The sequence below is a fragment of the Neolamprologus multifasciatus genome, chromosome 4, assembly GCF_963576455.1.
Source record: "Neolamprologus multifasciatus chromosome 4, fNeoMul1.2, whole genome shotgun sequence".
Taxonomy (NCBI): domain Eukaryota; kingdom Metazoa; phylum Chordata; class Actinopteri; order Cichliformes; family Cichlidae; genus Neolamprologus; species Neolamprologus multifasciatus.
The window spans coordinates 12,493,982-12,514,682 of NC_140442.1; the positions used below are offsets into that span (position 1 = coordinate 12,493,982).

The 20,701-nt window shown below is 41.0% G+C and overlaps 3 protein-coding genes across 8 annotated transcripts; 1 reads left to right on the forward strand and 2 right to left on the reverse strand.

The window, feature by feature from the left end:
* The first annotated feature begins 12 nt into the window (after positions 1–12).
* On the forward strand, positions 13–2,806 carry LOC146519941 (methyltransferase-like 26 B). The gene is made up of 8 exons (XM_085155982.1): positions 13–84; positions 242–814; positions 907–1,109; positions 1,286–1,448; positions 1,529–1,588; positions 1,653–1,720; positions 1,805–1,883; positions 1,965–2,806. Exons 3-8 carry the CDS (start codon positions 910–912, stop codon positions 2,010–2,012), a joined length of 618 nt encoding a protein of 205 aa, XP_085012108.1. The 5' UTR covers positions 13–84; positions 242–814; positions 907–909; the 3' UTR covers positions 2,013–2,806.
* hgs (hepatocyte growth factor-regulated tyrosine kinase substrate) lies at positions 2,187–17,264 on the reverse strand. 6 transcript variants are annotated; one of them, XM_085155962.1, is made up of 20 exons: positions 17,074–17,264; positions 14,182–14,266; positions 12,626–12,701; positions 12,363–12,455; positions 11,582–11,705; positions 11,296–11,348; positions 11,110–11,178; positions 10,833–10,957; positions 7,171–7,255; positions 6,197–6,295; positions 6,001–6,096; positions 5,820–5,858; positions 5,550–5,714; positions 5,242–5,452; positions 4,976–5,148; positions 4,755–4,895; positions 4,319–4,502; positions 4,039–4,175; positions 3,759–3,941; positions 2,187–3,583 (listed from the first exon to the last, which is right to left on the reverse strand). In XM_085155962.1, the coding sequence occupies exons 1-20, from the start codon at positions 17,108–17,110 to the stop codon at positions 3,470–3,472; spliced, it is 2,289 nt and encodes a 762-aa protein (XP_085012088.1). In that variant the 5' UTR covers positions 17,111–17,264; the 3' UTR covers positions 2,187–3,469. The 6 variants fall into 6 exon arrangements, with proteins under 6 accessions (XP_085012088.1, XP_085012084.1, XP_085012086.1 ...); XM_085155958.1 differs by having other exon boundaries at positions 7,171–7,285; XM_085155960.1 differs by having other exon boundaries at positions 5,242–5,455; positions 7,171–7,285; positions 11,582–11,699; positions 17,074–17,263.
* Positions 17,265–19,482: 2,218 nt separating this feature from the next.
* Positions 19,483–20,374, reverse strand: cldnk (claudin k). The gene has a single exon (XM_085155981.1). The coding sequence runs from the start codon at positions 20,372–20,374 to the stop codon at positions 19,727–19,729; it is 648 nt and encodes a 215-aa protein (XP_085012107.1). The 3' UTR covers positions 19,483–19,726.
* Between the last annotated feature and the right edge of the window lie 327 nt (positions 20,375–20,701).

The following is a 20,701-nucleotide window of genomic DNA, read 5'->3' on the forward strand; positions in this document are numbered from 1 at the left end:
GTGAACTGTTAAAAAACCTCAATTCAACTGCTACGGGAGCCCACAAGGGACAATGAATGTGCGTGAGAGAGCGACAGAAAGAAAGTAAGTTTGAAATAATAATAATAATAATAATAATAATAATAATAATAATAATAATAATAATAATAATAATGTCCAGTCTCATCTTCCCATCTCTAGCATTATCACTTCAATGCCATGCAGTGACTCATAGTGCTCCATTATCTGTTTTTCCATCCAGGTGTCTTTACTGCTTTGGCAATGTGGTTGGGATCATTCTAATGCTCAAAAATTAAGCTGTTACCGTCACATGCTTTCCAGGTGGAATTGCATAGTGGATCAACATCTGAAGGGATTTTGCTGTGTTCAGAATTCATCAGCTTTGACATTATCCACAACACCACTGGTTCAGATTCAGCCCGAAACCATGTCAGATCCAGATCCGAGGTCCTGTGTTTGGACTTTCTTAACAAGGCTTAACAAAACAAAAGAAAAAAATAGTAAATGAGTGAAAAGTCAGAATTGGAGAATTATTGGTCAAGACCACTTTAAAAATGTAAAGTGGACTGGCTCCTTGCAAGCAAAGTAGAAAGAAATAAGAGGTGACTCAAGACTATAGCTGTCCTACTATTTGTTGTGCATGTGCACGTGCGTATGTCCTACCTGTAGCGTACCAATGCTGGGCACTTGGACACTGGGAAGGAGCATGAAGGAAATCCTCTTAACCAGGTAATCTCTCCACCCATCTGCTGCTACTGTCTTTCACCAACATGCCATTCCCTCCACTGGCCTTTATCGCCAGTGCAAATAAAAGGTAAGAAGCATCCGCTGAGAGAACAATGCAATGCATGGGGGTGCAATGCTAGATAAAAGAGGCACACATCTTTTCTTTTCTTTTTCCTTCAGGCCATGCTGCTGTCTCCTCAGGCTGAAAGGAACTGGGAGAGTGTTTGTTCAGTGCTCGAAGATGTGTTGGAGAGCCAGTCACACAGGCAGTTATTTGCTTTAGAGCTTGGTTCTGGAACTGGCCAGCATATCATACGGCTTGCTCAGAAGATGCCGTTTGTCATTTGGCAGCCATCAGACATCAAAGAGGATTCTCTAGAGAGGTTTGTGCCTTTCAGAAAGTGCTTGCCATGTTGACGTGTCAGTATAGTTATGTGTGACAGAAAGATTTACGAACATATTCCAGTTAAATCAATGATCTATTTAAACAAGTGATTTGTTGAAGTCTACGGATTTGACATTAAATCTAAAATGAAGCTCGCACACACCTTGTTGGCAGTATCAAGGCATATATTGCTGCAACCCAAGCAAAGACGGTGCTACCACCTGTTCACCTGGATGCCAGTGATCCGTGGGAGAAATGGGCAGGACTGAGTCACAACTCCTGTGACGTTATTATTTCCATTAATTTACTGCAATACAGCTCCTTCAAAACAGCCCAGGTAGGCCTGGTTGCTTCTAAATCAACGGAAGAGATTGAGATAAATCCCCACAGTATTTTATTTACTTATCATTTTCTCAGGGAGTGTTCAGTGGAGCAGGACAGATCCTCAAACAAAACGGCCTTTTGATAGCATATGGGGTACGTAATGATAGTTAATTACACTACAAATAAATCTGAACCTACTAACTGAAACATTTCTCAGGTGTATGCTGTTAATGGCATCATCACACCAAGTTGTAATGAAAAGCTGGATGAGGAGCTACGAAAAATGTGAGTAGCAGCTATTTGGTAATATGTGTATGTGGTTGGCTGTTAGGATAAGATATGAACCATGTTTGGTTCTGTTGCATACAGGAATCCAGACTGGGGTCTTCCAGATATCGACGTGCTCAGACAGCTGGCCTATGGGAACGGGATGCGTATGGAGCGGATAGTAAGTCATGTATCTCGGCTTAGAGACGATTCCACCTCCCAGCAGCATGCCTTTTACACTTGTAATGTTTCCTTCTTTTAGATTGAGATGGAAGAATACTACAAATGCCTCATCTTCAGAAAACTCTAAAGAAGCCAAAATACCAAAAGGACATTAATTAGTTCACATCAGTTATGAGTATAAGTCTATAGTCTTTATATTTGTAAGACAATTCTGCAATCTGATAATGGATATAGTTGAATAAAAGCTTTAAAAAAAAACCCTCCTCTGTGTGTGGTTACAAAATACAAGTCGAGGCACGTGGACAGTAAGAACCAGATATTTATTAAATATAATTTTAAAATTACTTCAAAGTCAGATCAGTATGTTGGAATAAAGAAGTTCACAGACGCCAACTGAAGAGTTACAGAAACCACTGATCGGGTGTGTGATACATACATGCAGCACATCATGTTTGCTCTGCAAGCTTTTCTTCACTTCTGGATACTCAAATAGACTTTTGAAAGAGTGCCCACATGTACTCCCGATGCAGGCATCTGTATATGTGAAAATTACAACTAACAGAATGTAGGCTGGGACTCCTGGAGGAAACTTGCACTTTATTACAGGTTAAGTTCATATGCTTCTGTTTTGTGATGGCACTTGATGTTCGGCAACACCAGTCGCTTTAACAGAAGGGATGCAAAATGCTATTAGAACTGCTGGACTGCTTTTAGTATGAATATTTTATTGTTACTAATTGTGGATTTTTAATGATTTAGTTAATTAAGTATAATTGATGAAGACGAAACAACCACCCAGCTAATTTTCTAAACAGTTCTCCCATAACGTGCTAATCCCTGCATCGTCTCTGAAACTATATTAACACACAGTTGAAGCAGCACACAACAAATAAATGCCCCCCCCCCCAATTAAAAAAAGAAGAGTCTAATTTGTAATTATGAGAAGGGATGATATGAAAACTACTGCTTATGCGTTAGTGAGATTTTTTCCAGGTGTCTGACAGTGCTGTCACTCTTCAGACACACCAACAGCATCTTAAACAGTGAATACAGATGTTTCTCAGTCAATTCTTAAACTGTTAAAACACGTTGAAATAATTTGCTTCCATTCCAGAAAAGAACTGAAATTTCAACATGCAAATTTGGATTTAGAAAAATGTAAGACAAAGGATGGTTGCATCTTCTTCTCTCTCTCTCTTTTTTTTTAATCTCCTAAATGGTCATATTTTCTGTAACTTTAATACCACTGACTATTTCTGCTCTTCAGTTATTCATTTAATAAGGAGATACTACATACATATCAGCTGGAAAGGAGGAGGAAGAGGGTGAAGGTTCTTGGTTATGGCGCTTCCCATTGCAGCTTTACCCCTCCTGATTTTTATACTTCAGCGGGGGAGAGGCAAGGAGAGCAACAGTTCTGCAACATCATCACAATATTTCACGTTGCCACAAAAATCACAGCGAGGTGGAAAGTGGGAATTATGTGTGTGTTTTCAGAGGGTATCCTCAGAGTCCAGAGAGGGAAGAAAGAGACCAAACAGGGAGAGGAGCTGTAGTGTGTTAGACCCAGCAGCGTGAGGCCCTTCAGTCGAAGGAGATGAGCTGTGCCTCTGCGCTGCCCGGCACGGCTTGAGGTGCCTGCTGCTGCGGCTGCTGAGGCTGTTGCTGCTGCTGCGGGGGGCCACCAGGGGGAGCAACCTAGCAGCATGAATGCACAAGTAAAAATAGGAAGATTAGCCAGGATTGACATTTAAATAACCTAAATAAAAATACCAAAGATAAAAATGAAGAAAGCTTTCATGCGTTAACTGTGAATGAAAGTTGAACCAATTAACTTTTAGTCTGTCTTCAAATATATAAATACACGACTGACCTGCTGATACATGGGCTGCTGGCCTGGCATGTACTGCTGTTGGGGGGGCATATTGGGGTCCTGTCCCGGCAATGCTGAAATCATGTTCTGCATATTGTACGGCTGGTAACCCATATAACCCATACCGTTAGTGGGGGGTGCCTGGGACATGGGGGGCATACTCTGCGCCTGAGAGGCCACATTCTGCACAAAACACAGAACAGTGAGATGCATTCATCTTTAAACGTTTTTGTGGCATTTCATGTATTAATCAGAAAATTTAAGTGGAGCTTTGTCAGACCTGGTAACCCTGCGTAGGTGTGGGCTGATAGGTGGAGTAGGGTGGACTAGTTGTGGGTGGAGCCTGACCAGGCGGAGGAGCGGGCTGCCCATTAGTTCCTGGAGGCGGGTACATGTATGCATTAACCATATTGGGATCTGAAAGAAAGGGGGGAAAAACACAAAACATTGTAGTGAACGATTAAGATTTTAGATCATATCGCTAATTGTAACACCAAATGACCAAAGTTGGTAGATTTCTTGTCTTTTCAGCTGATCCTTTTTCTTGTGAACCTCCTCACCTGTGGTAGGACCAGGCATAGCCTGGTACTGTGCTGGTGCAGTCTGCCCTGGCTGATTCATATAGATGTTGTGCATAGGTGAACCCTCCACAGAACCAGCGGGGCTGAAAGTGCCTGGGTAGCTGGGCGGAGCACCGGGTTGGTATACCACCCCTCCCGCGACATTGGGGGGCAAAGACTGCATCTACATAACAGCAAATAAAGACAGCATTAAAATTTCACCAAAAGATTACAATGAACTTAAAAAAGTTCAAAAACATAAAAAGTCTCCCGCTGAAATCTAAAAAATGTTTCATTAGCTGAAATTTATTCTTTAGGTTCATATATTTCTGCTATTATTGAGACATTTGGTTTCTGCAATATCAAGTGAATTTACTGACTAGATTATCCTTGGGTTGAGTTCAGTCTGAGGCCAGATGGAGTATAAAATGTGTACCTGGGCATAGGGAAGAGAGAAAGCAGGCATCTGGGCCCTCATCTGGATGGTGTGCTTCTGCTGCTCCAAACGCATCTGCCTCTCTTTCTCCTGCTCCTGGAGGCGCTGAATGGCCAACTGTCTTTGCATCTCCAGGTACTCCTGCGGTCCAAAGAAATACCTGTGAGCATGGTAATGGCCTATTATATCTGAACTCTCATTGAACAGATTCAGTTCAGTACCTGTTTCTTCTGCCTCATGATCTCCAGTTTTTGTGCCAGCTGGATCTGTCTCTGTCTTTCCGCTTCCTCTGCAGCGCGACGCAGTTTCTCTCTGTGTTCGTCTCGGAGTGCGTTGAGAGCGGCCCGAGCATCACGAACCTGAGCTAGTTTGTCCTGCAGCCCTTCATAATACACTGACAAGACACAGATCATCACAGTTCAGAGCCTGGACACGGGGAGAGAGAAATCTATAAACATGGACACAATTACACAAGGCCAACGCTTACATCGCTTCTCATCAAGCTGGTTGAGGATGTCCAAAAGCTGTGGGTGCATGTTGTTGATGGACTGGAAGAGTGAGAGCACGGCGCTGTCGTTAGTGATGCTTCGCCCACGCATGTGGTTGCTCTTCATGCGGTTCAGGAAGGTGGTGACAGCATTCTGCAGAGCCTTCAGAAACTGCTCATGGTTCTCCTCTGATTCGCCATTCTGGTACTGCTGCTGAAAGAGGGGATGAACAGGGTAAACCATGAGCAGGGGCTCATTTGTGTTTAGTTTGATTTTATTTTTTTTAGAGCTCACAACTTCAGCATACCTCCACTATGTTGACAGGCTGGACAGGGACGTGACTTTCCACGGGCTGACTGATTGCCGGAAGTGGCTCAGCCAATGTCACAGGGGCAGGGGCTGAGGGGGTGGGACTCTTGCGAGCCTCTTCCTGTTTTTTCTCCCAATATGTTCTGTTCAGGTAACGGGCCAGCTGGAATGATGTCATATTTCCTTATTAGCTTTAAAAGCATGGTGTAGCATTTCCATTAATCAGCAATACTGTTAACATTTGAGAAGAGCAATATACCACATGTACCTCAGGATCTACATCTTCAGCTGATGGAGCAGAGGAGTTCTGCAATGTGTTTCATAATAGTAAAAAAAAAAAAAGCATTTTAAAATTTGCTTAACAATAATAAAAATCTTTCAAACATGCTTTTAAAATCATGAAAACATTTTTTGTAGAGTATAAGTGATTTTGCTGGAAACAGCCTTACCACAGGGGAAGTGTAGAGGGTACTGACTGGGGGAGCTGAGGAAGTCACTGGGGTGGGATCGGTTTTGGGATACATCGAGTACGAGTTCTTATGTCTCTGCAATTGAGCATTCAGCTGTGTGTCAGCTTTTATTCTATATACTAGCTGAAAACAAACATCCATACCCAAAAATGAGCATTTCAGCTTAGCAACCCACCATTCGCTCCTTCTCCTCAGCCTCACTTTGAGAAAGGGCTATGGCCAGCTGCAGCTCCTCCTCCTCCTGCAGGGCAGCCTCATCTCTCTTGGGGGGCATCTGGTGAGAAAGAAGAGCAGGAGAAATATATAGCAGGAGAGTCCAACAGCGAAAGCTTGGCTGCAACTGGATCATCTAAACTACAACAAATCTACAACAGAATAGTTGAAAAAGAAAACACCAAAGGTTTCATAATGACCACAAATAAAATCCAGACATTCAGCTTGATTGAAATGCTGTAGAACTACATTAAGAGAGCTCTTCCTGCAAATCTCAGTGAACCAAAGCAACACTGTAGGAAAGATTGGGACAAATTTCCTCCACAGCAATATGGGAATTAAAGTCAGCTAGAAAGTGATTGCTGGTAAAGGTGGTTCTTTAAGCTAATGAATGATGGGGTGTACATCAGCGGTCCCCAAACCCCGGGCCTCGGACCGGTGCCGGTCCGTGAGTCGTTTGGTACCGGGCCGCGAGAGTTGAGGCTCAGGTGTGAAATGTATGGTTTTCAGGGTTTTTATCGGTTTTCAGCGTTATTTTGTTATCGTCTTTATCGTTAACTCGGTTTTCCTGGGTCTTTTCATGTGTGTTATGAATAAATCTTCTTTTTTTCAGTACCGGTACTAGTTTTATTTTGTTGTATTTAACCGCGACAACTTAAAGGCCGGTCTGTGAAAATACTGTCGGGCACAAACCAGTCCGTGGGGCAAAAAAGGTTGGAGACCGCTGGTGTACATGACTATTTATTTCCAGTGTGAAAATTTTGGCAACTTTTTTCCAAAAAGGCTAGAAAGCTGTCTAAAATGTAAAAAAAAAACAAAAAACAACAACAATATAATAACTCGAAAATCATTTAAGTCCTATATTTAACAGGTAACAAAATAAAAACAAAAAATCCAGAAAGACAGTGATCGCTATAAAGAGTTTCAAATTATTACCTGTGACTGCTGGGACAGTGGGCTGGTCAGGTACTCAGGTGGCAGTTCAGCAGAGCCTGAGGAAGGGGCTTTTCCTTCAGCTTTCCTAAGTGGAGGAGAGAGGGAGGGGTGGCTGCTAAGGAAGAGGGATCAGGGAGGACAAATAACATTGTAAATCAGTGTTTCAAGCATGTTGCTTGAAACAACAGTAGCACTCCAAAGACAGAACAATACAACAAAACATCATGGGAAACACTTTCAAGTTACTCGGATCTCCATCCAAACACACATACTGACAAACAATGCTTCCACGTATGGTACACACCTTTGTTTTAGTTTGTCGTTCTTATTCACTAAAGTTCTGTTATATTTTATATGTTTAAGTATTTTTCCCCAGTTAACAACCCTTATCATCAATACATCTGGCTCATCAGCTCTTTGTTCTGTGTATAAATAACAGGAAACAGTAAAAACGTATATCACGATTTCTTGAAGTCGAAGCTGAAATGTCCTAATGTCTGATTTATTACTTCTAGTTGATCTAGTTGTCCAGCATCACGAGGCGGAGGGTGGGGGTGGTTCCCTTTTTTTTTTTTTTTTTGCTGGGAGCTGACAACCCTATTAGTTAGGTTCTTTAATATTTCTGCTAAGAACTCTTTAAAATACCAGAATAGGGAGGATCGTGTAGGTTCAAGTTTATTAGATTGATCAGTATTGCTGAACTATGAAATATTTTGGGTGCAGTGTATTTTTTGCATACAGGTATAACAGAATAGCTTTAGTGTTTTGTTTTTTAAAACTTGAGTATGAACCTATACAAAATGCAGCAAGATATAAAAAAATACTTTTTTATATCTGCTGGTATCGGCAGATATCCAAATTTATGATATCGGTATCGGACATAAAAAAGTGGTATGGTGCCATCTCTAAGGCTATGTTCACACTGCAGGTCTTAATGCTCAATTCCGATTTTTTGATCAAATCCGATTTTTTTGTCTGCTCGTTCACACTACAAATAAAATGCGACAGCAAACGCGCTCTAGTGTGAACTTTGCTTTAAGTTATTTTGTTATTTACATAATAATGTAAATAACCTAATATTTATCCTTATTGCTGTTTTAGAGAGGAGCGGTGCTTCAAAGGATAGTTGCAGATTTCTGTCAGAATCTGCAGATTATGCAGTACAAATAAAATGTTAACGTTTCTCCAACATTGTCTTCTCAGCAGTTTCACCGGATGGCCAGGAAGCATTCGCGATGTCTTATCGGGCGCTTCTCCTTCGCTGATAATTGGCGTCTGTCTTGTGTCAGTTACGTAAAAGACGGATTTAATGCGACTTGACCGTTCACACAGCAGTCGCTTTCTGAAACATCCGATATGTATCGGATTCAGTACCACATACGAAAGTGACCCAGATCGGATTTGAAAATATCGGATTTGTGCCGTTCACACTGTAATACCATGATCGGATATGGGTCGCATAGGGTCAAAAAAATCGGATTTGATGCGCTTTCGCCTGCAGTGTGAATGTAGCCTAATTACTTCAGCAGTATTTATTGTTGTATGTGCGACGATGTTCATACAAATTTTGTCCAGATTGCCCCCCACCCAAATTATGGAGGAGATAGTGAAAATACAGATATATATACATGCATATACTATCATCATTATAATAACATTATCATCATCATCAGAATGTCTGTTTTCTGCTGCAGGAAAAACAGCCTCAAAGCACAACTGTTGATATGCTCACTTTGCTTCATTGCAGCCGCCACATGCTCTTTTAAAGGATCCCACACACATACTCACTCATTCACTAGCACATGTGTGTGTACACTCATACACATTATGTGTACACATACACTGTCAGAACTTGTTTTATTGCTACTAATGTAAGAAAGTTTTCTAATAAGTAAATAACATTTTAATTTATAAGGCATAAATTAAAATGTTATTTACAACATAAAACAAGGCGTTTTATGTTGTTTGCATAACTTATTTTATAATACAGTTATTTATTATTTTCTTTTGGACGTAAACATTTTTCTTAAGGAATGCTGTCCAATTCCAGTGTGCTTCTAGGTGTTCTTTGCTGCTTTCAATCAGTGAAAGGTATGGAGTGTGCAGGCATATTCTTTAACTACTGTCTTGCAAAGCCTTGCCTGAAAAAGACGTAATTTGGATAGGAGCGTATGCTGTTCTAAAAACTTTCAGTGCCGATAATGCCTTTCCAGATGTGCAGGCTGCCAGGTCCCCAGTACCATCAAGAATGCAACTGACCGCTGATAGCAAACCACCTCCTCTTCAGTCCAGAGGATATAATATTCACGTTTTTCAAAAAGAATTTCAAATTTCAATTCATCTGACAACAGAACACTTTTCCACTTTGCTTCAGTCCATTTTAAAAGCCAGCGCTTTTCTTACTCTCTTCTGATGCCAAAAGAAGGAAACTGAACTGCTTTCTGAGCTGTTCATTCTGATAGACATCAGTTAAAAACGTATTTAACAAGACCTTCGGCTGAGATTCTTGTTGACACTGTTTATTAATCATCTCCATTTTATTTTGAGCCTGGTTTTGTATTGCTATTAACTGTATTTTAATTTTCTATAATATTTCATTATAATTATTCTGTTTGCACAGCACTTTGTGACGTGTCTTGTGAAAAGCCTTATAAACTTTACTTACTTACTAGACAGGCCCACAAACATAGTCTGCATGTTTTCACAATCCATCTATTTCTTTTCTTTTTAGAAAAAAAACTTAACTACTCATGTTGCAGCATACTAAGTACTTCCTGATTTTAGCTTGACACGTCCAGCTAAAATCTTTCTGCATTGTCCTGTGAATTACCAGCTGTGAGTGAGACAATTTAACGACTGCTTGGAGCAGTTGACTACACAGCATGTTTCACCCAGTGTTACCAGCAGTCTTTCAATATCAGCTGTCAAACATGTGCAAACGTGCCTCAGAACACGTTACACAGTTGCAGACATCATTTGCATACATTTACATAGTTTATTTTTAAAACCGGCATTATCTTCAAATATCTACATACCATTTTTTCATTATAAGTCTTTCCGTGTCTTTCTTTAATGGTATTTGTTCCAACTTCTCAAAACACACTCTCACTCATTAGTACATCTTCATCACTACCCTTAATCAACTTAACGTGCTGCACATCCTTTCCAGCTTTATCTTTTTGCCTAGGTAGTCGATAAAAATTCTTTTCTCGTTCCTTAGCGTCCAGCCTCACATACAGCTCACTCTAAGCCTTTTCCACCTCTGCTGTACCCCTAACCTCCTAGTACTCATGTCTACTTTACTCATCTCCCCTACTATCCCACTTTTCTTTTGCTTCCCTCCTCCTTTTAATATTTTCCTGCGCTTCCTCATTCCACCACACATCTATTTGCCCTCTTTCCTCTCTCCATAACACATTCTCTGCATTTTACCTCAGCAACACAGCTGCACATATTTAACCTATCATTTTTTCCAAGTCATATCACAGCTACATATCATTTTTACCTTGAATAAAATCAGTCACGTGTTCATTGTGTTTAATCTGTTGCACCCTAGATAATTGTGAGACATAAACACTTGTACTATCCAGGGCCACCATGTTACACACAGCCTGTTTTTCACACTAATTCTAACATTTTAACCACCACATCTGTGGACTCACTTGTTAAGCAGCTCGAAGCAGGGCTCGCACACACGCACTTCCTTCTCGATCCCAAACTTTGGAATGGTGGAGTACTTAGACGAACACTTGCCGCAGAAAATCTGACCACAGGCTCGACAGTGGTGCTGGGAAAGCACAGTACACAAAATGAGGTTGATTTCCACACATGCGCTGTGAGAACGTACCGCATACATGCAGACACACACTCACAGCATCAAATGAATGAAGGAAACCATAAAACCTCCAAGTGGCCTAGTTACAAGCAGGCCCGGCCTACCTTTCTTGTCATAACGCCAAACTGGACTCTGCACCGGTGGCACTCCTCAGCGTCAACCCAGTCAGGGGCCTGGATAAACAAGGCAGACATCACATTATTCAATTACTTCTCAATGTAAGAGGCACATGCCACAAAAATATAACTCTCTTCACACACCAGTAAAAGTAGAAACACAAAACATCTTACTCTCTCAGCAGCAAACATGGCGTCACTCTCCTTGAACTCGGGGAAAACGTGACCTGCAGACAAACAAAAGCAGAAAATCTTTTTTACAACAACAATTACTAGCTGCTGATGTACCTTTTGACAATGAAATTTGAATCAATAAAATCAGTTTTTATCATTACAAATCATCTGAACTGGTATCACCCAGTTTTAAGTGGCCTGTTAGAAAACATTTTCTGGGTCAGTAAGCTTTCAGAGATCCTTTGGTTTCATTTCAGATGAGAGCACTCGGCTCGTTCAAACTTACCTTCTACTTTCATGATCTGATAGGTGTCTTGAACCACTTTATATTTGGGTTCGTTGCGGAAGGCGTGAGCCCAGGCCTGGATCAGGTAAAGGATCTTGTTTCTGACATTTGGTTCCGTCTGTTTCTGGAAGTCAAGGAATTTACACACAATTAAAGCAAAAAACAAAAAGGCCTACTTTCCCTGTTTCTGTATTCTACTGCCAAATAACACACTGAATTCATCAACACTGTGAGGTGGGAAGTCCCTTGTTTTCATCTGAAGAAAAAAAAAAGACTCCTGTCACAAGGCAATGACATCACCAGGAAGTTGAAACCAGCATGAGGTTTCCAGCCTGTGTCACATGATGCAGTTAGGATCCAATCAAATATTGCTAGCTCATGCTGTAATCCTGTCAGCTGAAAGAGTGAGCAGTCATAGGAGAGGGGGAAAGTTTATAAAGCCTCCAGCCAAAATATATCATTGAAGCACTGTAAAGACTCTAAACTTGTTATTTAAAAAGTTTATTTAGTATCAACTACTTTAATATCAGACCACTGTGTGGCTGCTCACTTTAACATCACTCTAACATGTACACCTTTGGGAATCTGGAGCCGGTGTTTTTCACTACGGTTTGAATAAAGACTAAACTCTTCATTGATTAAGCCAAAGCAACCGCTCCGCCTGACCTCTGCCACCAAATTAAGCTTCACAGTAAGAAGACAACACAGGCCATCTCTGAATGACATTGAGAAGAGTGTGGTGGGAACTGAGCAGACAGGGAGTAGATAAAATGAATGTCACCTTAAGTAGCTCCTTCAGTTCCTCCATGGTTTGCTTACTCGCCACCTCATCGTGCACCGTCTGGCCACAGTTCTTCACCACTGACTCCAAGACCTGAAGGGTGAGGCTGCATTATTCTCAACCCAACGCAAAAGATGCCAAGTCTACTTTTGCCCAGTTAGGTGACAAAGCAAGAGAACACACCAACCAAAGCAAAAATCAAACTATGTTTACAGGCAACAGATATTTTGTATTTTTGATTGTATACTTTCCACACGTCTTACCTCAAGTGCATAAATCGCCACATGTGGATTTTTGTCATTCAGCTTCTTTTTAATGGCCCCAATGGCATATTTAGCTCTGCAAGGACAAAAAACACAGATATTGCTTAATGCAGAATCAATGGCCTAAATTCAATAAGCAAACTCTCAAGTATGTTTATTTCAAAAACATTGAAGACTAGTGATGTGACGTTCTGTATCGAGGCTTCGAAGCTTGTGTCGAGTAATGGAGGGGGCGTTTCCGCGATGCGCGTATCGAGGCTTGCTTCATTTATGGGAGGAGCTGAAAATGATGACGTCCGAAGCCTCGCTGCCCGGCTGTACCACGTGACTGGTTCATGAAGTGGTTCGAACTTTGCCGCGAGCTATGACAGCGATACAAACCCCTCAGACTTCATTCAAAAATGTAGGTGTTTGATGGAGAGTTGCAGTTAGTGAGAGTTTGGAGACAGTTTGGAGGTTTAGGAGAGTGAGGAGAGAATATCAGGAGAGAATGGAGCCAGCTAAGAAGAGGAGGATGTCCTCCCCTGTGTGGGAACATTTTGATTTTATTCCTCCCAACAAGGTATGTAAATTTCTACAGAAGATGTATTTTCATAATAGTGATGGTGCAATATAATTTATGTTAAGCTGTCTTTACTTTTGTACAAGGTGAAGTGTTTGCTATGTGCCAGGGAGCTGGGATATAACAACAACACCTCATCCATGCTTAGGCACTACACAGCTTTGCATGAGAATAGGGGAACACCGATTGTGGAGCAAGACCAGGTGAACCATCAAATGCCATGATAATATAGCATGCAGTAATGTAACTAAATGATATAACAATATTATACAGCTGTAATAAGTTACGTGTGTGATATTTATATTTGTGCTTTGTTTTTATTGTCTTTCCTCAGGAGTACAATCTCAAATAGATGAAGACCTGGTTAGCATGGTGATCGAGGACTCCCAGCCATTTAGCATTGTGAAGGACAAAGGATTTAAAAGATTTGTTAAATCATTCAATCCTAGCTATGTTCTCCCCACTAAAAGGTCATAAAAGCAGTGAAAATTTAGTTTTTACAAAATAAAATGTGAACAGGCAGGACTGAGGCCTCAGTGTGTAGCTGTCCATACCTCAACGTTACAAAAGCACAACCACTGTCCACACCCCAACCTCACCTCACAGTAAATGATCATTTCCATTTTAAGCATTTCCAAATGATCATTTTCCATACTACAATATATACACAAAGTATATATACAAAGTATACTGCCATCAATACAATATAGATGTTTTACACACTCCTTTTGTTGTTGACATTTACAGGCTGTGTGCAAAAGGCCACACTCTTCAAATTCATGCCATCTAATATTTTTACGTCCAGTAGGTGTCCTACTAGAGCAAATGAAGCTTCAAGAAGCTTTGCGCTGGGGTGAACCAATTGGATGAAAAGCTTCAGTGCTTCATGAAGCTTCATCTGCCCATCACTATTGAAGACAATAGTCGGAGCTGTATTAAATCTTCAGCTGCTGGAGGATGTGACTGTAGAGGGGAAGAAGACAGAATCACTCACTGTGTGTCTCCCTGTCGAATGAGATCACAGATCTGCAGGATGGATTCCCAGTCAGTCTCCAGAAGCAGTTGACTGGTGGCTTTATCTGCATGAGTACAGAAAGCTTTAACATGCATGTCTGTCAAATGGCATCTACAACAGCTGCTCCACAAAACTGCACAGGCAGTTACACATGAACAAACGCTTCTTCCACATGCTTTAAGCTTTATAGAAACATCTGTACTCCTGCTATTAACATAGGACTCCAGATCGATCTTTGTATGATATCAAACTATTACTACACAAAAGGTTTGAGGTGTCAAATCTTAATGATATCATAGAGATCTACTTATTTATTATATCATCAGCAGCAGGGATAACTAAAAATATTTTATTGCTACAGATGCTTCCGTGAGTTCAGCTGTCAGAAAAAAAATAGCCTTGCATGTGATTCAGGTGTGCCAAAGCGCAGCAGTCCTGGGTCTGACATTTGTTATGCCCTGTGGAACTGTGGGGAAAACAGGAAAGCACTGATAGCACGAAGTGATAATCCTGTTTGGCATATGATTGCGATGCATTTAGTAGATGAAACCTGGTCTTGATTTGCATTTCTAAATACAAGTGGAACCTAATCCAACTTTCAGCACAACAAACGACCTGTTTGCAAATCATAAAATAAAAAAAAAAAAGCCCAATTTTTAAGAACCAAATATCATCTTATTCAATGTCAAACTGAAGGATGTGTGCTGTGAATTCAGCAATCACCCACACATAATGGTGGTTTAATTTTGAGTTAAATATCTTTAAAAAGATTAAATGTTTTAAATACACATGACATCTGCTATAAAACTGCGAATCTGATCATAGGTTTAGAGGTGTGCGTTACTCAGTTCAGACTTTTTTTTTTAAATCTGGTTCTATACTTTGGAAGTCAGGTAAAATTTATGCTTCAACAACAACAATGATTCTGACTACAGGCAGGGGGGTAAACAACTGCAGAGGTGGTGCAGGTGTAGTATCTCTGCATCAAGTTCAAGAAAAAAAAGGAGATGAGTTTGCTTTTTAGAAGGGACAAAGACTAGCTTCCGCCCCTGCAAATCAGTAGAACAACTGTGGAAGTGGACTACAGCTTTAGTGTACATCTCACTGAAAACCCTATCTGGTGTCACAACATTTCCGTCCTGGTTAAGACAAAAAAAACACCAACGCTTCCACTTTTTCAGGAGGTTGCAGTACGGGGAACTTGTTAGCTCGGTCTTAAACTTATTCTGCAGATTTGTGGGGAAAACGTGTCCTGAGGACGGCAGAGAAAACGCCTCTGCTGAGGGCCTCCCCATCACTACAGACATTTATGCCAGCAGATACAGGAAAAGGGCCTCCTCTATCTTGAAAGATCCCACTCACCAAGCACATGTAGTGTTTGTTCCCCTCCCCTCAGGCAGGAGGCCACAGAGTATCAAGAGCAGAACCACCATGCTTTTAGACTGCGTCTGTGTCTACTTCTCCTAGCCAATTGTAACAAAGACACCAATTGTGTATTTGTCCCTCCATACCCTTAAAATTATTATTTTAAGGGTATGGAGGGTATAATTATTATTCATTCTCTATGACACTATAAATATGTTTTCTCTTCATTGTTTCTGTATATTGTTCTCTTGTGTGTTCTCATTGTTGCTGGCGTTAAACGGGGACCTGAGTGCTAAATTTAGTTAGCACTCAAATTTAAGGGTATAATTATTATTCATTCTCTATGACACTATAAATATGTTTTCTCTTCATTGTTTCTGTATATTGTTCTCTTGTGTGTTCTCATTGTTGCTGGCGTTAAACGGGGACCTGAGTGCTAAATTTAGTTTCACCTCATGTGAATACACACGTTTGAAATGGAATAAAAATCCTTGAATCCTTGAGAAAAACAATTTGGGACTGCAACGATAGGTTCGGCAGGAATTATATTTAATGGATTCAAATTCTGAAACCATTTCCATCACTGGTGAGAAGAATCAAACACACGATTTATAACCTATTTGATGGTTTTAATACAAACACTTTGATATTTAGGCCTCAAATATCAAATTATTACTGGTTACATTGGCAGAGTAGGCAAAACTCTCCAGCTGAACTAAAGAGACCTAAAATGTCTAAAAATTGTTTAATAGTAATCAATATGCACAGCTGCGTATTCATTTGACACTTCACAAAATGATTTGATATTTACTGGGTGTATACATTTTTCATCCAGGTTCGCTGGTTAACCTGCTCATTTTTGTAGCCCAAGAAACTTGTTGTTGCATAACTGGAAATTCACTTGGGACTCGTTTTAAACCAAGGTAACTGTTGAAACATGCTACGACAGAGACGCCTTGTTTTCTATGATTAGTCATGGAGTAAAAGCAACTATTAGCCATCTGACGTTAGCGTAGGTCGATACGTGGATCACAAAGTATCTCAGTCGCTAATTATAGACAGGTGTCAGCGAACTAATCAACCTGTTGTGGTCTTTAAAAACAAAACTCAGGACAACAGAGTGCCTCGCGAATACCAGCGTTGTGTTTGTCCGCCTGGTTTCCTAGTTAATGTGTGGGGTAGTTAATGTGTGAAGTAACAGCTAATCATATATTACCGTGTATGAAACGCACAGGAACACAACAACAGCCTTGGTTAGCTTAACTAAAAGCAAGGCGATAACACTGGACCAGACTTTGAGTTAAAACTGCTCGCTTCAGCTAACTTCTTAGCATTTCTTGGCCTTCGAACAATAGCAGCGAATTTGTTAGCAGGCTAGGAAAAAAAAGCTAGCTGGCCTGGGAGCCACAGCCCGATCGACTGTCAAAACAATACGCTGGAAAACATCGCACTCTGCCTTATAGTTGCTTATTTTACTCTCAACTTACGCATGTGCTGTTAACTTACCGAGAAGCCTCTCAAATGTGCCTCCACCTTTTCCCATGTTAAACTCAGAGTCTCAGAGTGGCTGTCGAGATGACTTATTTAATTAGCGGATCCCGATACTTTCACAACGGAGGTTAGCTGTTAGCCACGGAGCACAGCTGTACATCAGGTACAGCCTCCTCTGACTTCCCACTTCCGTCGCAGAAACAGCGACACGCATGAAATGTCTCCCTCTCGCGGCGGGTATGCGCAATGACGGGTGCATTTTAATTTTTTTTTAATTTATTGAATTTGTTTATTGATTGATTGATTGATTTATTGTTAAGCGAAACCTTGACACGATGATTGCCGCTTTAGAAATCTAAATAAAAATATGCGTTATCAGCAAGTCATTGATGAGATGTGTGGTAGGAGTGACAGATTGGTTTAAGGTGAGGGTGGAATTACAGTAGAGACTGGTTCTGAGGCAATACTGACAGGGCAGCTCATGTTGAGCAGTTTATAGACAAGGCTGACATGATTTAGACATGTGCAGAGGACCGATAGTGGCTATATAAGACAAAGGATACTGAATATGGAGATGCTAGGCAGAAGGAAAAGAGAAGATTCTTTGCTAAAGAAAGCAGCCAAAAGAACAAGAAGAATTATGCTCTTTGATAAAGCAAATTGAACTTTCATAAGTGTAAAGTGATGTGTATTAGTTGGTGCTCAAGGCACAATAACATCCAAAAATGTAATTAAACACCCATGGCAGTTTTGATTTTCATGATCATCTTTCTGCACTCCAGGACATTTTGACACGCAGCAAATCACTTAAAAGCATGATCAAAATCCTCCAGTTTCATGTAACAGTCTAACACAGACAAACAGTGAGTTATTTCTTGATACCTTTTATCTGAGAAAAAGTTTGCATGTAGGAATCTGACTTTGGCAGCAGGGTGATGATGATGATGTGATGTTGCTGATGTGATGATCACAGCAGCAACATCTTGGGTTCAAATCCACAGGCCAACTGGGGCCTTCCTATGTGGAACTGGTGACCTGTCCAGAGTGCACCTTAGACAGATGGGCTCCAGCCAGCCAGAACTTGAATCGGATAAATGGAGGAACGATGAATAGAATCTGACTTTATGAAAGTGTTTTTTAATTATGTTAAAACTTGAACATACTTATGCGATTATGAAAATATCTTTAGGAAAAATGTTTCTTTTTTCTTCAATTCATTAGGCTACATTTATTTTAAGGTTATGTTGACTTTGGAAACAACCAAATCCCAATATCATTTTTGTTTGTTTGTCTTTATTTCACATTTTCTGCACATGTACCCTTGATTTTTACAGCCTAAGGAAAGAGAGAAGAAATATACCCCACTTCACACATACTACAGCACTCACACCAAAAGACTTCACAGACAATTATCAGTGTTTGTATTTACTCAGGAAACTCTAGAGCTCTAGAAAGCAGATCTGAGATGATCTGGACACACATCAGTGATGCCCAAAGTCTCAAATGCATCAGTGACGTGTGCAGTTATCGCCTCCTTGTAAATGATACACTCATTAGTTCACTTTCATGTAATCAACTTCTGTGTTAACTCTTTGTTACTGTCATTGTTAAGAACTGCATTGACACCATACCTCGAAGCCACTTTGAAGCACTCCATTCATTATTTACAATGTAACTAGTGCACTCGTCTCCCTCTGTTGTCCTCTTTGTAAGCGTACAGTAAAATACCACAGACTTACAGTATTCACATCATTACTCTACCAGCACTGGTAAAGGCCTACTTAGGTCATGTGTGAGTCACTACCTGGCACTTGGAACACTAGTGGCTATTGTTATTGTGGTGCTGTAATGCTCTATAGAGTGGCATTGTGTTGCTCTGTCTTCTGCTGTCACAGACAGAAAGCAAAGGAACTGATAGATTAATGCATGCCCGCACAACTACGATTATATTTACAGTCACCTACAGTGCAATCCATCAGGTTTAAGAACAAGGATAATATCTCATGAATAAAGATGGTGCTTGGAATTGTACTACATGAACACATGCAAAGACAGATAGTGATTCAGGCTCAGTCTGGTTTTTGCTTGTTATCATACAGTTATCTGCTGGAGCAATGTGTGATTTTATTAGAAGAAATAGCAGGATCTTTATGAAGTGAAAAAAGGATCATGTATTTTTCTTTGTTCCCGCCGTATAGAGTAACTCGGATAAGGCAAATGAGATGGAAGACAGGACAACACACACACACTGAAAAATATGGCACCACATGCTAATGCACACACATCTCCATTGTTCTATTGTTCTTCTCCATTCAGCAGAACCCCTCGTAGTGTTTACATAAACGACTCAAAGGGTTTTCCTTGTAAAACAAGTATTTTGAGGAGCTTTAATATATGTAATGGTACAAATGTAAACACACACCATTTTTCCTCCACAGAGGATACAACGTTTATTGTATTTAACTGGCAGACAGAGAAAGAATGTTATTGAAGGGTATCAGGTATGACATAATAAAACAAGTTCAGTTTTCAGCCTCCTGTGACGTTTCTCAAGACAACAAAAGAAAAGTGACACTTAATAAAAAAGAATTACATGAATCAATGTCAAGAGGAGAAAAGACAGGTTTGACATCATTTGGGGTGGATTTGTAGAAGGCCTTCAGACATTTTAGACATAACCTTTGACTTGTGTGGCAGGTGCCCTGCGTGGACTGCTCTCTCCACTGCTGAAAGTGGGAGAGCCTGGGATTCCGGGAGGACTTGACCCAGCATAGAGCAGTGACCCCCCAATTAGAAGCAAGGCTGATGCCCCCCAGCCGATGTAAAGGGCAGGCCCGAGCTCACGCTTGTGTGGAGCTGCCACATGTGGATCATAGAAATCCCTGATGATGGAGTGGGCAGTCCAGCAGACGGGCACAAGGTAAAGGAACCCCGCGATGGCAAAAAGGGAGCCAGAAATGCGAGCAATGCGGGCTTTAAGGCTGTTTACGCCGATGCATTTAGTGCACTTGACTCCTAGGACCCCCAGAGCCAGAGCCAGGCCACAGAGCAGGATGGACAACACAGTGAGGCCGCGGGCAGCCTGCATGTCGCTGGGCAGAGCCAGCAAGCTATCGTACACCTTACACTGGATCTCACCTGTGCTCTGCACTATGCAATTCATCCAAAGGCCTTCCCAAATGATCTGAGCTGTCACTATGTTGTTACCGATGAAGGCGGTGACCCGCCACAGGGGGATGGCACAAACTATTAACCCACCCACCCAGCCCACGATGGAAAGGATCAGACCCAGCAACTGCATGCCCGTGGTAGCCATGGCGAAAGACAGATGGACTTGTCTCTGATATATTAGTCTCTGCACAGGCCAAACTTATAGTCCCACAAAGAAATGTGACAGTCTATGTTGCTAGAAATGCCGTGGTCCACTCCGCCGTCTGTGGATGATGACGTCGATGAGGTCAGCTTGGGTTTGACGTGGATTGATATCCTAAAATTAACAAAACATAAAATAGTCGCACCAGCCGGGTTATTCTCTTAGTAATCAAACAAGCAGTGCAAGAAAACTCTCAGAGACACACTGGATATTACATCACATGCTGTTGTTATTTACCACAACAACCACTAGCATAACATTAGTAAAGTA